General features: G+C 41.7%; 2 protein-coding genes across 3 annotated transcripts in view; one reads left to right on the top strand and one right to left on the bottom strand.

Moving 5' to 3' along the window:
• The window catches only part of RANBP9 (RAN binding protein 9), a 39,300-nt gene extending 28,828 nt beyond the window's left edge, over nt 1-10,472 (top strand). The window contains exons 8-14 of one of the 2 annotated variants that reach the window (XM_082754200.1): nt 792-900; nt 2,265-2,455; nt 4,056-4,203; nt 5,927-6,000; nt 8,137-8,288; nt 8,974-9,085; nt 9,481-10,472. In XM_082754200.1, coding sequence (XP_082610326.1) covers nt 792-900; nt 2,265-2,455; nt 4,056-4,203; nt 5,927-6,000; nt 8,137-8,288; nt 8,974-9,085; nt 9,481-9,611 — 917 coding nt within the window. In that variant the 3' untranslated portion in view covers nt 9,612-10,472. Of the gene's footprint in view, nt 1-791; nt 901-2,264; nt 2,456-4,055; nt 4,204-5,926; nt 6,049-8,136; nt 8,289-8,973; nt 9,086-9,480 lie in introns of both variants that reach the window. The other variant, XM_082754199.1, reaches the window with a different exon arrangement.
• Nucleotides 10,473-10,701: 229 nt separating this feature from the next.
• On the bottom strand, nt 10,702-14,893 carry NOL7 (nucleolar protein 7). The gene is made up of 8 exons (XM_082754201.1): nt 14,682-14,893; nt 14,531-14,591; nt 14,394-14,443; nt 14,253-14,281; nt 13,290-13,374; nt 12,238-12,359; nt 12,084-12,161; nt 10,702-11,070 (listed from the first exon to the last, which is right to left on the bottom strand). The coding sequence occupies exons 1-8, from the start codon at nt 14,864-14,866 to the stop codon at nt 11,009-11,011; spliced, it is 672 nt and encodes a 223-aa protein (XP_082610327.1). The 5' UTR covers nt 14,867-14,893; the 3' UTR covers nt 10,702-11,008.
• Nucleotides 14,894-14,945: the final 52 nt, after the last annotated feature.

The following is a 14,945-nucleotide window of genomic DNA, read 5'->3' as shown; positions in this document are numbered from 1 at the left end:
TTAGATTCCTGCTGTATGAACGCAAGCATTTGTGTTCAACGGTTGTCTGCATGACACACCACATGGGGAAACTGCTCTGGTGGAAAAATAGCCTGGTTGTTGGGCTGTTTTTTCATTTGGATCAATTTCTCTGTTGGTGGATAGAGCTGTGAGACTGTTTGAGGCTTGTGCTAGCTTACAGCAACAGAAGCATTAACTAAAGCTGCTGGGACTGTTGTGGAAAGGTTTAGTCAACTGTAACCTGACTTAAAGCATGCCTTGTAGGTAAGGGAGACGAAATTTTATGTTTCTTGCTCAAAATCGAACCTCTGGGAGTGGGAGGTAATTTGGATTTTCTTGGGTGACAATAGTTTGGTATGTGCTTATGATAAAGCTATGAAAATGAGAAATAAATCACATAAGTGTCTGCAGTCTTAATCTAGCTCTAAACGAGCAATCTGAGTACAAAATAGTTATATGCTGGAAATAAAAGTATTTACTGAGTACTTGTTTGAATACCTGTAGGAGGAGTGCAATTCTTCGATTTCCCTGTTGAGCATTTTAAGGAAGCATGATTTTTCTTTACGCTATTTTTTTCTAATAGAAAAAAAAACACTTAATGATTGCAGTGTCTTTTAATAATTTACATGTATTAATCCGTAAGCTGTCCTTTTAACTGTTGTTTTTGGTGAACAGAAATTCAGAAACTGGTTTTGGCAGGGTGAATGGAGAACCCATTGAAACAACATAACAGCTGTATCCAAGTTTACTAGAAGAAAATCCTAATCTCTTATTTGTTTTTTGGTGAACAGGAATTCAGAAATTGGTTTTAGCAGGAAGAATGGGAGAAGCCATTGAAACAACACAACAGTTGTATCCAAGTTTACTAGAAAGAAATCCTAATCTCTTATTTGCATTAAAGTGAGTCTTCAAATTATACAGATGTGTGTTTATAGATGACACAAGTACCTTCTGAGACTAGACAGTTATTTAAAGTTTTCACAGAAACAGTTAAGCAGCATTTTTTAGAAAATTTGTGTAGTTTTTTTCTTTATGCTGTACTTATTTGCTACATGTTTAACCAGGTTTTGTCATCAAGGTCCTGTTTTGCAGCATAATTCACATCTTGCTGTAGACTTGTCCTCTAGAACTAAGTTTTATATTTTTTGGAGTGAATTTGAATCAGTTTCTCCTATGTAAAGATTAATGTTAACTGATGAATATTCAAGAAAGCTAAAAGTCTCGTGGAATAAGTTGGTCTGTTCCTTCAGATGGCTGACTGACGTTAAAGACCAGTTTAAAATGAGTTGGTCCACTCCTTGTCACTTTATTTGAAACCTGTGGAAATTTGGTAATCCCAAAGACTTCTTGTAGCTTCCCAGGCATGCAATTTTCACCTTCTGGCACTTGCCACCTGCACCGATCCTACAGAATTTTCTATCATGTCATAATGTTTGAGTATGGGGAAAAAAAAATCTGTTCCTTCTATAAAAACAAAATGCTATGATTTTTATGGTCAATTAATTTACTTGAAATGTATTTCAAGTCTGTCACACTCAAGTGCTGAACAGAATTCACCTGATAGTGCTGCAAACTTACCACAGAATTCATAAAATGGGAACGTTTTGGTGTAAGACCTCACTCTATAATATTAAGTGTATGTTTCTTTTTCTCAATCTGTCTTGCTAAATTCTGCCTGTTCTATTAAGACTATCCAAGCCTAAAACAGTAGCGGTAGTTGTGAGCTTCATCAGAGTTCATAGTAAAACCTCCTCATTTAAAATAAAATTGACAAAGAGCAACCACCTCTAAAGGGAAGGTTTGTATGTGATCTTGCTTTTTAAACTGTTCTCCAGTGCAAATGTTTCATGTTAAAAGTTACCATTTAATCCTTACTGTTCCAGGCAGTGAAAGTATGTGCTCATTTACTTTGAGAGGAATGATTGGCATGACAACAGAACTGTGTATCCTTCTCGAGAAATAAACTTGCCCCTGCCAATAAAACAGAACAGTTAAAAAAAAAATAAATAAAAAAAATACAGTTTAGTTCTCTGAACTTTGAGGACTTATTGCCAGAGTTTATCCTCAAAGGATAATATTCCTGTTCTCCTCCCTCACAAATTCTGTAGTTTTGTATTTTGGATGAATACTCCAAGCTTATTGATGATTGGGTTAGTGACACCCAGCATTTCCTTGAGTCAGACTGTATATTTAACGCTAAAATCACTGGTCAACTGAAATGTGTTAATTGTTTTGTTGGCTTAACTTCTTTGTCTTTTGTTTAGGGTGCGCCAGTTTATAGAGATGGTGAATGGTACAGACAGTGAAGTGCGGTGTCTGGGAGGCCACAGTCCAAAATCTCAAGATAGTTACCCTGTTAGCCCACGATCATTTAGTAGTCCTAGCATGAGCCCTAGCCATGGAATGAACATTCACAATTTGGCAACAGGCAAAGGGAGCAGCACACACTTCTCTGGTAAGTTGATGTGGAGGACACTTCACACATTTCAAGCTTTTTCTATAATTTTGAGATTTTTTTTCTGTAAATTTGAGAATTTTCAGGAGAAGTTACAAGTATCAAACCTGCAGATAGACAGTTTGTTTTAGTTGGGTTGAGACTGAACACTTTGCATTTTAACAATTAGGATATCTTATTTTCAGCTGGGGAAATGGAAAGCACATATATAAAATGTGCAGTAGGAAATAAGAAGGGAAATAAGAAACAGTAGGAAATAAGAGAAACCGAGTGGTCAAGTTAGGTTAAAAAACAAAAACACAAAAGAGCTACTTTCTTCTGGCAGCCAAATTTCACTCTGAGTAGCTGAAAAGGTTCTGAGAGTCTGGACTGGTGGTAAAGCTTCACTGGGAAGCCCTGCATGTTCAGAGCTGCCCAGTGCCTGTGGAGAGATCCCAGTAACTTCCCAAACACGGAGAGGAGATTGGGCATGTTAAAATAGTACTTGAAGGTGGTGTCGTCTTTGAACTCAAGACTCTTTTGGTAGCAGGTGGAAGCCATCAACTTTCAGTCCTGTTTCATTCTTAAATCCAAACCGGAGCAGACTGGGGGCTTTTCTTTCTTCCTCTTGGTAGGTTTGAGTAGGAAGCCAGTGTTGCACAGCCACCAGAATACCAGCTGCTGCTGAATGTGTGGTGTTATGCTCAGATTTTGAGTTACTTCTTAGAGTGCTTCTTGGGATGTGTTGTAGAAAGTACCTCTGGCTTTCTACTTTGAAAGCAGAGGCGATATTTAATAAGCAAGTTGATGAATGGTATTATTAGCATTGAGATTTGGAATTTCCCAAATGGCAGAAAGTGGCATGTGCTTGTGGTTGTTTTTATTTTGTTTAGTTTTGTTTTGGTTTTGTCTGTTTGTTTTTTTAAATAATAAACCCTTCCTGTGACCTGCTTCTGTGTTAGAAGATACTAGGGAGCTCTTGCTTCTGGGCTTGATGGAGCTGCCAATTACATGTTTGCTTCAAATAGTAGTTTCTTGATTATATTTTAGAAGGGTCAGAAGAGATTTTAGCCAGACATCAGAATTTCACAGCATGGTGTAATTTTATTTAGCAAAGCACAATATTAGCAATTAAAATAATTATATGGGGAAAGGAGGGAGGTTGTGTTTGAGTAGCAATATGTGAAGCATTTTCAACACTGAATTTTACTGTGTATTTATCAAGAGAATTATGCAGTAAGGAATTATAAAGATGCATGTCTGCTTCTATTCTTAATGATTAAGTGGCCTAGAGGAGATACTTCACATCTTTCAGAAGTAATCTTTCCATTCTAAAAAATGATTCTATGTTGATTCATTTTTATATTTTAGTGGTGTATATGCAGAACCAAAAACCCTTTTATTTTGTGTGTTAGCATTTGTTAAATAATGCACTTCTGCACTGCAGAAGCCTTGAAGTTTCAGGTCCCTGAAGCACGGAAGCTAACTATTTAGGATTGCTTGCTTGACAAATGAAGTATTTAGCAACCATGAACAATTAAGCCATGCTTATTTCACTTGTGTAATTAGGTACTTACAAATAAGTTCGTCGATGATTTCAATTATAAAAATTTCTTTTCAGGGTTTGAAAGTAGTTGCAGTAATGGAGTAATATCAAATAAAGCGCATCAATCGTACTGTCACAGTAAACATACAACCACCAGCTTGAATGTACCAGAGCTCAACAACATAAATGTGTCAAGATCGCAGCAGGTTAACAGCTATTCCAGGTGAATAAACCTCCATGCTTCTAACTTACGTTAAGGTTTACATTGTCCACATGCTTTTATTACAGAGAAGAGTTTTCAGAGGAGTTTGATTTCCACCCCCCCCCGCCCCCCAAGCGTAGTTAAAGCATTTAGTGGAGGGTGCCAAGGAGGAGCAATGCTGCTTCCCTGTGATTGCACTTTGGTTTTGTTTTAACTTCTTCAGCTCAATAGGCTATTTTCTCCCATTCAGTTAAAAGAAATGCAATAAATAAAATACAAACATAAATTACCTTGCTTGTAGCTATTTATGGGCTACTTTGAAGTTGTACAGGGAAGATGAACTAGCTCACTGGCGCTTGTGACTTTAGTGTAAACCACTGATGTTAACTTAAGCTTCCTCAAAGCACGTTGTTTTTTTGGAGAGCAGTAACACAAATATACCCCCATTCCTTGCGGAGTTACCCTGTACTGTTTGAATGGCATAGGAAATAGTGTAGGCAATGAAAAGTTTTCCAGATATTTTCCAGTTAGAGGCATTATCTGCAAAGTGAACATAATTGGGATGTGTATGAGGTGTGGATCTCTTTCATTGCACACAGACACAAAGAACTGTTTGCCTGCCACCTGTCACTTGTGCAAAGAGTGAAAATATTAACCAGGGTGTAAATACTAAGCTCTGTGGGATGCACAGATGCAGCAGGACCTAAGTTCCTGTGAAATCTGTAAGTACTTGGCTGTGTTGTCCAAGATGCATTCCCCAAGCTACCAACTAGGATGTGATGGAAGTAACAAACTGCAGTTGGATAGTGATGGCTGGGGAGGGGAGGAAGTGAGAGCAACAATTTCCTTTTTAGCTTCACAATTTACATTTGCGTCAGTGATCACCTCTGCCAAACAGCTTGGCAGAGTCCAGGCAACTTTGGGATTTTTCACAAGATGAGGACAGTTCCTTTGCTGCGGAGCTGCCTGGTTAAAAGAGACATTTCTTGGTTTCTTCTTTTAAACTTTAATATTAAATCTTTTTGCTCTCATGAAAGGTTTTAGGTTGTCCGTGACAAAATAAAACAGGCTTTAGAATGGGAATAGGATAGGATGTAACTGTCAGGAAAGGTCAGCCCCCAGAGCCACACTGGCACTTTCTAAAAGTGCCGTTGTGACCCGCTGTGAGCAAAGTGTGTTGTGGAGTTTCATGCTCTCAGTTGGCCTCTGAATCTTCTTTCAGTGTTGTGATGTTCTTGATATTTGCTTTGAATTTTTCTTCCGTTTCTCTGACATTCCATTGAGAGAGTGAGTTTTTTTTGGAGAGAAATATTTACCTAAATATGGTATTCTCAAAGTAGGGTTTATATTTAGTTAACTGTGTTTAAAAAACAAAATAAAATAAAATTGGAGGAGGGGGGCATGAAATAGTGTATTTCCTCAATGCATTTTTATCTACCTCTTTGTATGTACAGGTACATAAACAAGAGCTTCTTGCTGTGTATTTAGAAAGTGTTACACTGCTTACTGCTGCTATAATGGTGGACACGTTCCATTTTTCAGCATCTGAAAAAGTTGTTTTTACTGAATGCTAATGTTAGCTGGGAGAACCTTAAAAATTCCCTGCTGCTTTGGTCTACCTTGGTAATATCTAAAAGCAGTGTTTCAGTGGGCAAGATAAGGATGTTTTGTGGTGAAGTTGTGAGGAAGATAACCTCAAGTTCTTTAACGTGAGTCCAATTTTTGTTCATTCCTCTCATTTCAGCAATGATGTAGACATGGAAACAGATCACTACTCCAATGGGGTTGCTGAGACTTCATCCAATGGCTTCCTAAATGGTAGTTCTAAACATGATCACGAAATGGAAGAATGTGACACAGAAATGGGTCTGCAGTGATATTTCTTACATTTTTATTAAGTGATGGCAACAAGGTTATGTTTTTACTTGCAATGCTTCCCAACTTGAAAATTAAGGATATTAGCTCAAACCTTAATTTTTGTTGTTGTTTTTCTGCTGTTATGATATGTAAATCTTAAAATTGCTGATTTAGGTGGTCTGCTATCAGTGTGAGAACAGGGGAAAGTGGTAGTAACTCACGGATATTTGAACTAGTATCAATTTTTAAGGAAATACCTTTCAGAATAAGTACCCTGCTTGTGCAGAGTGCCTGGGCTAGGGCTGGCAGGTGGCTTCTCCTGCTTCCAGTCCTCTCAGCACTCGTGGTTCTCGATGGCATCTTTGGAGTCAACAGTAAGAGGAGAAATTGCAGAGCACTTACACAGGGTACAAAGAATGGTGATGATGCTAGTACTGAGTACTCAGGAAAAGAGCTATATTTGGAAACTGGGATGTAACAAAAAAAAAAATTCCACCAACATAATATGATCTAAAAAGTAACTGTTTTACTTAGCCTGCTTTATGTTCACTCCTAGCTGCTGATGTTAGTGACAAGTGGGTACGTGAGTACCCTCTGAGTGGCTGCACAAGTTAAAAAGAGAGCGTTTACTCTGCCAGTACAGCACTGACTGTCCCTGCCCAGTAGTGCTGAAAGCAGCCACATCACTTCAGTGAGAGCACGGGCTGGAGGCTGGGCAGCGGGTGTTATTCCTGCATGCATCTGGAGAAATGGGAGCACCCAGCCCAACCTTTCTGCATTTGCAGAACCGTGCTCTCAGGCCATCGATTTAAACAGACACCGGTTAATGCGGAGCTTAAGTGAAATACAAAACGCAGGACATTGCTGGTTCATGTGGCTTTGCTGGTAAATACTGCGCAACTGTTCCAGAGCAAATCCAATTCTGTTTCAGCCCTGAAGGGGGGGATACTCAAACTGCCAGGCTGTTTTGCTGCATTATGCTCTGAAACTGGGTAACAACAAGGCCTCATTTCTCTGACAGAAAAAACAAAACGCTTCTTTACTCTCTTGCAGCCTTGACCACAGAGGCTTGCTGTGACAGACGTGAAGCAGCTGCACAGGGAGCAGAGAGGGGTGGTTTTTGTCTTTTTGTGTGCTTTGGTTTTTGATGTAGAGGGGTTTTTCTGCCTTTGTAAAGTGATGCCCTAGATTGGGCTGCAGCTAGCAACAAGCACCGCTGCTTGAAGACTTGCAGGTGCTTCACCTTGTGTAAAAAGGAATGTGGCTCCTCAAACCACATTGTTTATGGCATCAGATTGAGAATTTTTTTCTGCTTTTTTGAAATATTTATACATTTTCCTTAGTGCTGTGTATGTCATATAAAGTAGGCACAAAATTTTGTTTCAAAACTCAGTTCTGTTGATGAAAAATAGCAAGGAATGGATAAATCATTTTTTTTTTTACAGGTATCTCTAGCTGTAAATTTAAGAAAGGCAGAATTTTCAGAGAAGCTAAGGGTTAATTTACTATTCAAAAACTGCATGAATACCTATTAAAATCAGTAGTACTTGGGATTATTGTACCAAATGGTAAAGAAAGTGATAGCAATGTTCCATTTCATTACAAAAGAAGCCCGAGATGTTCAAATCATAAAGCTAGTATGTTGTACAAGGACTGTGTACCTTCTAAACAGCAATGTCTGTCATGGGAGCTAGGGGTTTCGTTCTTTTTATCCTAATTTACTGGTTCAGGGTTTGGCCTATCTTTAGAAGTCCAATGACAAAGAATTTAAAAGGTAGCTAGAATGTGGGGGCTCTTTTATTTTTTTTTTTTCAGTAAAATCTGGTTTATAGTCCCAGTTAGTTTAATACAATTTGTTGTAAAAAAAAGCAGTATGTGTGGAAGGCTTTTGCCATTAAGTAAATCTTCCAAGATACTGTTAATTAAGGAGCAGTTTAACAGGGTGCAGCACAGGAGTGCAGTCTGCCAAGATCTGTGGCCCTACATGCTTTCCCCCTGAGAAGGCAGATGGTTTTAAAGCGAAATCAGTGCACCTAGATCCCTAGCTTGCTTCTTGTCTCTTTATTAGTGGTGATGATGACGATATCGTTTTTGCAGAAGTAGATTCAAGTCAGTTAAGGCGTCAACTGTGCGGTGGCAGCCAAGCAGCTATCGAAAGAATGATCCATTTTGGAAGAGAATTGCAAGCGATGAGTGAGCAGCTAAGAAGAGAATGTGGCAAAAACACAGCAAATAAGAAAATGCTCAAGGTATGCTTAATCCTGAAATTGTGGTGGTAAGGTGAACAACCATGCTGCCCAGTGGGAACTTTTCACAGCATGCTGCCTAACAGTATTGTTTTGCTTCTCTCAGACAAAAGTCACAGAAGCTTAAGCATTCCAGTCAGCGGTGGGTAGCACCATCTTGTCTGTGTAGCACATTCATGGGGGAAAATAACTTCATGCTGTAATATTCAGAGCAGAGCTGAATTTGGCACATCCCTTTTCTCTTATTTCTGACCATGGAGCTTGGCTACTGGAATCAAAGTACAGCTTTCAGCGAGAATTGGTGCAGGTGCCAGAAATGTGCGCTGTTTAGTATGCTCAGCGTGTATAATTAGTTTACCTTGATTTGAGGCTGCCCTGGAAAATAATTCCCTTACCAAAGACTGACTGCCTACAATTTCCAGTCTGTTTTTTTCTTGCCACTTACTAAAACACTGATTTTATCTTTCCAAATAATTTTGTTGGGAAAAGCACCACTTGTTTAAACCAACTTCTGTTAGATTTTTTTATCCCTTTGTACTGATGAAGGATTTTTAGGTAAAAATCTGTCTTATAAAACAAGTGTCTTCTTGCTTTGGAGTCATGAGTCAAAATGCGTTAAGAAAATGGTCCTAGCAGAATATAGCTGTGATGCAATAATGATTTTTTTTTTTTAATTATCTTTCCACAGGATGCTTTTAGTTTACTTGCATATTCGGATCCTTGGAGCAGCCCTGTTGGAAACCAGCTTGACCCGATACAAAGAGAACCTGTGTGCTCTGTGCTTAATAGTGCAATACTAGGTAAGGCCTCATGGTTTGCATGTTTGGTATCCCTGTGCCTTTTGTTGAAGAACGGCAGCGCTGCTGCTCACCTTGCGTCATGTGCTGGGTTTAGTACTGGGCTGCTGGCTGAGGGATCAGTGAGGGGTGGCAGTGCAATCATGCTCTGCTGGCTGGACAGAGTTTTGGGGGGGTGTTAGTGCAACAGATGTAATACCTGTCTGGTTGGTTCCAAGCAAAAATGGGCTTTTTTAACATTGGGGCTAGGTGGGGAATTTCAAAATGTCACTTTATTCCTGTTTTATATCGCTGTAAGGGTAAGCTTTGCATGCAAATACAGGAATTTTGTTTTCAGTACATGAAAAATCATGAAAACTAATGAGGTATTTAAACTGCCATTGTGAATCCTCTTTCAGAGACTCACAATCTGCCAAAGCAACCGCCGCTTGCCCTCGCCATGGGACAAGCCTCACAGTGTCTAGGATTGATGGCTCGATCAGGAATTGGATCCTGTGCATTTGCCACAGTGGAAGATTACCTACACTAGCTATGCATTTGAAGATCTGAAAGGTGTTGTGGCATATTCGACGTGGAAAGTAGACCAGCTCTGCTGACTGGAATTTGGGATTTTAATTATGTACTAAGGACAAGTCTGTCGCTTTATGTTGCTTCCTAGTTTACAGCATGATGCAAATGATTTCTAACTTAGTGTTAGGAGAAAATTTCCATCTTTAAACCTCTTAGGCAACTAAGAGTGGAAAATATCACTGATAACGTCAGCCATCCAAATTGACAATTACAAATCCTCTAAACGATTGTCCAAAACAAACCAAAAATCCTGCTACCTTGTGGTGGGACGGAAGGATAGCAAACGTGGATGTGTTAGCATATGGGTGAGACAAACGTCAAGCAGGATGACTCGCCAACCTCCACCCCCATTGTTACATAGTTCAATCAATGTAATTTGCAAAATGCATAAACACCTGATGGTTTGGATATATAGTGTTGATGGGAAGAAATGATATTTTTTAATGTGTACTGTAAAACTTGAATTACTCAGGAGCTGAGTGAATATGTTTGTTGCTACTTACAATCCCAACCTGTTGATCTTAGTAGTTTTTTTTGTTTTAACATGGTCTTTTCAACTTTGTTTCCTTGTTTAACTACAGACAGCTTCTGTTGTGTAGACTCACCAGTTTAACTGTTGTATTATAACAGTATTACATGTCAACACAGTGTGGTTATGACCTATTTATATAAAAACCAAATATTTAGTCAATTTACAGTCTTAATTTAATCTTTGTACACCTTGCATTTTTAAAAGTGCTTAAATAGTACTATATTGCAATAAAATGTAGTGGTATCATAATTAACCAGCCATTAAAAACTTACTTCTACATACGAGGTAGCATGGACGTGTATGCTACACTTTCTTTGAGCTGTTTAACCTAGACCAGTGCTTCTAATGTGGCCTGATTTGAGCAGGGTGCTTCAGGGGTCAACCCTGTGCTCCTACTGCACTGCATCAGCGTACCGTAGCAGCTGAAGTGCTGACAGTTAAAAGCTGAGCGTGTTCTTACCATGAAGCAAGCACGGCCAGCAGTTGGAGGGGTTTAAGAAAGGCAGCATCCAGAAGGGTAAGTACAAAGTCATTTGTCTTTATTCTCTCATGAAATGGAGTCCAGCTCTGAGCCCGGCTGTAGTGGCCCCTGAAGGTCACCCTGTCCCTGCTGTGACCCAGCGCTTCGTTAGCTGCCCCCAGTAAGTTCTGAAAGGGGCAGGTAAAGAACACTGGGCAATGGGGACACAGCTCGGTAAAGATCAGTACCTGCTGAAAGAGCAGTGGTGATGGAGAAGGGGGCAGAAAAACAACAGCTGTTACATATGTACAGGTGGTGATAATCTTTAGCCCTAGTCCTTGATGGCATGTCTTCATGCTGTACTTTACATCTTCCTTGAAATCCAGTGTTTCTTAAACTTCGTTGCTTTTTGCTTTTTTTCTAGCCCTTAAAACAGAAACAAAACAGTAAGGCTGTAAGCAGTTCCCATGTCCAGCTCTGTAACCAGCAGCCATGTATTTAATTACTGCAACATTTGAAGCTTAAGACAGGAGAACTGAGGGGAAAGCTGATAACACTTTTACTTTCAAAGCACAAGTGAAAAACACTGATGACTAAGGACTGCTACTTGAGTCTAATGTGTTCCTCTGATCTTCATGATCACAGAATGGAAGGGCCCTTAAAGATGACCCAGTTCCAACCCCCCCACCATGGGCAGGGACATCTCCCACCAGCCCAGGTTGCCCAAAGCCCCATCCAGCCTGGCCTTGAGCACCTCCAGGGATGGGGCATCCACAGCTTCTCTGGGCAGCCTGTGCCAGGGCCTCAACCCCCCCCTCACGGTGAAGGATTTCTTCCTAACATCTGATCTAAATCTTCCCTCTTTTAGTTTAAAGCTATTAGCCTCTGTCCTATCCCTACAATGTGATATCAAACTGTGATTGCCACAGAAGCAAATTCTATGACTGATGGGCAAGGTGGGCTAGGATTGACGTGTCCAAGTCTGTCCCCATTCATTTTGGTAATGTCCATTTTTTATAGGGACAAAGGGGCACTACTGCCCTCTGCTCTCACTAAGCAGGGATGCTAGGAAACTAAAGATCTTAATCTGAAATGACTTCAGCAGCTCAAGCTATAAACCCCCAAGTAAGAATTAGTAAGAATTATCCAATTCAACAAGTAACCGTAGCTCTAACCCTGAGACTGCTGCTTACTGTATGAAAAGGGAGCTTATGCTTGTCCTACAGGCTCTCTCCAGCAAAGCATTCATTAGGCACACTCAGGCTGTACCATCCTGCTCCCCTCCTTTACTATCGCTTTCTTCTCATAAGAAGGTAGGAAGCTACAGCCCTGTAACATGCAAAAACTTATTTAAATCTAGAAAAAATAATTCAAGCGATATCTGCATAAAGTAGTACCACCTTCAGGTTTTTTTTTTTTTTTTTTTTTTTTACACTTACCCCAAGATTTGTCCACAAACTGAACTGCAGCTTTTTTAACTGGATCTTTCTTGTTTGCGAGGGAAAAAAATTCATTTGCTGAAATGGAGATGAGCATCAATTACTAGGTTTAACGCAGACAAACCTCGACGCAAACCTAAGGAAAACTGCGTACCACTTGTTCGGTTGGTGCCTGGGCCGTAGAGATGGCTGTACACGAAGTCTTTGGCTGTTTGTTGGTGGAGCCCTGTTAAGCTCTGATCTTTTAAGTGCATAGCTGTGTAGTTTCCTTTTGACCTATTTAAAGAAAGATATAAATCATTTTAGCATAGTTACTGAACCCAGAACAACACTCACCCTCTAGTCAGTATTTTGCTACATGAGCACAGCAGCTGTCTGCACAGGCTTCTGATGATCAGCCAAGCTTTGCAGCAGTATTAATTTTTTTTAATAATAAATGGACTGCGAGCCTCAAACTGGTCCTGCCAGAAGCTCCTGCAACTTTCCGCTACAGAATGAAATCCAGCAATTAAGTCCCCAGCAAGTGGATATGAGGCAGAACACAGCAAAACTTCTACTGGTGTGCTGATGATGGCCTGGATAGCTCACACCAGGTGAGAGAGGAAAGACGGGATTCTTCTCAAAATTCCAGTTTGAGGTGGTATTACCCAGTAGAATCAAGAAAGCATACATGTGCACACACACACACTAAGTCTACCTATGCACATGTTTGTAACTGTACCTATACAGCAAGAAGTGAACAAGATAAAGGAAGAAGAATAAAGCCCAAAATGTTTTTTTAGGAGTTCAGCTCTGCCTCTGTTATTGACTGTGTACCTTTATTAAGCATTAAAATTAGTTTCATTCGCCAGTAGCTGCAAATAAATTCGGAGCTGATCATTACATTCCTAAATACAGCACTTAAAAAAAATTCATGCATGGTATTATCTACAGCCACAATTAATTTAATTAAAGAAAAGCAAACAATCCAGCACACATGTACATCAGCAGGGTAAAGGTACCTACCTGGAAGCCACGTCGTAAGATCTGCTGTTAAGATATATTCTTACAAGTACAGCAGCATAACAGGGAATTTAGGCACATAAATTTGCTTCTGTGAGAGAGCGAGCAGGGGCAACACCACCAAGTGCCAAACCTCTGCTGTGACTGGGGGAAGCAGTGCCACCACACCGAGACAGAAGCCCCACACCTTCCACGTTGGCATACCTGGCACCCCTGGCTTTGTCCTGCTTCGCCTGTTTGAGCACACGGCCTTCGCTCTGCTTCTCAGACTTATTGCCAGGCTGCTTGTCTAGAGAAAATTTAATAGACACAACAAAAAAAAAAATCCAGAACATTATGAATCAAGAGCGGTAAAGGGACCACAACCAGGAACGAAACAACAACCCAACTGAGAACCAAGCTAACTCCAACAAGTGTTTTTTCAGACCCTCTGGCTAGTGAAAGCTAGCTAAGTGTGTTACAGGGAGGAGAAGGAGCACCATCCTGAGCCATTCACTTTTTCTGTTCCTTGGCATCAACAACAACAAATGGGATTAACCACAGGACAAAAATCCAGTGCTACACAACAGCTAAGCATTGCTTGCAAAGAGCTTCATTCTCTACTAAACACATACCACAGACACTGAGCGTTCAAAACACCACACCGAGCTCATCTGTTATACACCAACTATTTTTTTTAAAAACAAAAAATAAGTAGCAATAGTTATACCAGCCATCTAATCACGATGAGAGAATCATTATTAAAAGAACACTCTACAACTTATTTTTGTGTAGTATAAGAGGGGGCTTTCTAGCCCCTTTGAGGAGGGCTAGAAAGCACCATTCGGGAGTACCCTGGTGTCTGATTTTCTAGTTGAGGGTTTGTAAAAATTAAATAACATTTTTCAAGTGTCATCAACTATAGAAAGTATCAAGGCAGCTAAGGGCTCTATCTAAATAGCTTCTATAACTTGAATGAATGCTAAAAATTACCATCTTTCTGGCCATCCTTGCTTGTTTCTGTTTGAACACCTGCCTGCTGCCCACGCTAAAGACCTCAGACCTTTTACCTGAAACCACTCTACATCAAAAAACGTTTGTAAGAGGGCACTGGCGTCAAGATTAAGCACGACCACCACCAACCCCGCTCTCTTTCTTTGGCAGCAGCCCAGCGGCGCCTCAGCATACCTCGCTCAGCTGCAGCGGGCTTCTCCGGTCTGCGGAGGGAGGGAGAGAGGGAGGAGGGAAGGAAGGAGAAAGGCGGTCAGCGCCCAGCAGAGGGCCGGGGGAAGGCACCGTGGGTGACCCCCCGCCCGCCCCCAGCCTCACCGTCCTGCGGCCAGCTCCTGCAGCAGCGCCTCGGGCAGCAGCTTCCTCCTCTGCGGGCACACGGCCGTTACCGGCGGTTAGCAGCCGTTAACGGCCGGGCTGTGGGTGTGAGGGATGGGGTGTGAGGGTGGCGTTACCTTCTGCTCCACGAACAGCTCCTGCCGCCGCCGCCGCTTCTCCTTCAGCAGCTCCCGGTGCCTGCGGGGGGGGCCGGGCCGTCAGGAAGGGGAAGGGGACGGGGACGGGGAAAGGGAGGGCAGGGGGCAGCGGGGCTCGGGCCGGCCCTACCTGCGCGCCGCCTCCCCGGCCAGCTGCCGCTCGCTCTCGGCCGCCGCCGCCGCCGCGCCGAAGGACAGCTCCTCGGGGGCATCCTCGCCATCGGAGGCCGCCGGGGAGGGCACCACGGCCGCCGCCGCCACCTCCTCCTCCTTCTCCTTCTCCTCCTCCTGCTGCTTCCTCCGCCGCCTCACCATGGCCGCACGCGGCCGCCCGGCCCCGCCTCGGAAGCGCCGCTGCCTTCCGCCGCCTGGCCGCGCCCCCTCAGCGCCCAAC

This window comes from Aythya marila, assembly GCF_965140915.1.
Source record: "Aythya marila genome assembly, chromosome: 2".
In the NCBI taxonomy this organism is placed as follows: Eukaryota; Metazoa; Chordata; class Aves; order Anseriformes; family Anatidae; genus Aythya; species Aythya marila.
Note: the sequence above shows the minus strand (reverse complement) of the source record. Positions and strands in the feature narration are given on the sequence as shown.

What these genes read in the sequence shown, in the direction of transcription:
- NOL7 (XM_082754201.1), bottom strand. Translation starts at nt 14,866, where the DNA reads ATGGTGAGGCGGCGGAGGAAGCAGCAGGAGGAGGAGAAGGAGAAGGAG. An exon ending in AGCTGTTCGTGGAGCAGAAG is followed by an intron (nt 14,444 to 14,530) that starts GTAACGCCACCC and finishes GTGTGCCCGCAG; the next exon opens with AGGAGGAAGCTGCTGCCCGA. An exon ending in GACAAAGCCAGGGGTGCCAG is followed by an intron (nt 12,360 to 13,289) that starts GTATGCCAACGT and finishes TTCTTTAAATAG; the next exon opens with GTCAAAAGGAAACTACACAG.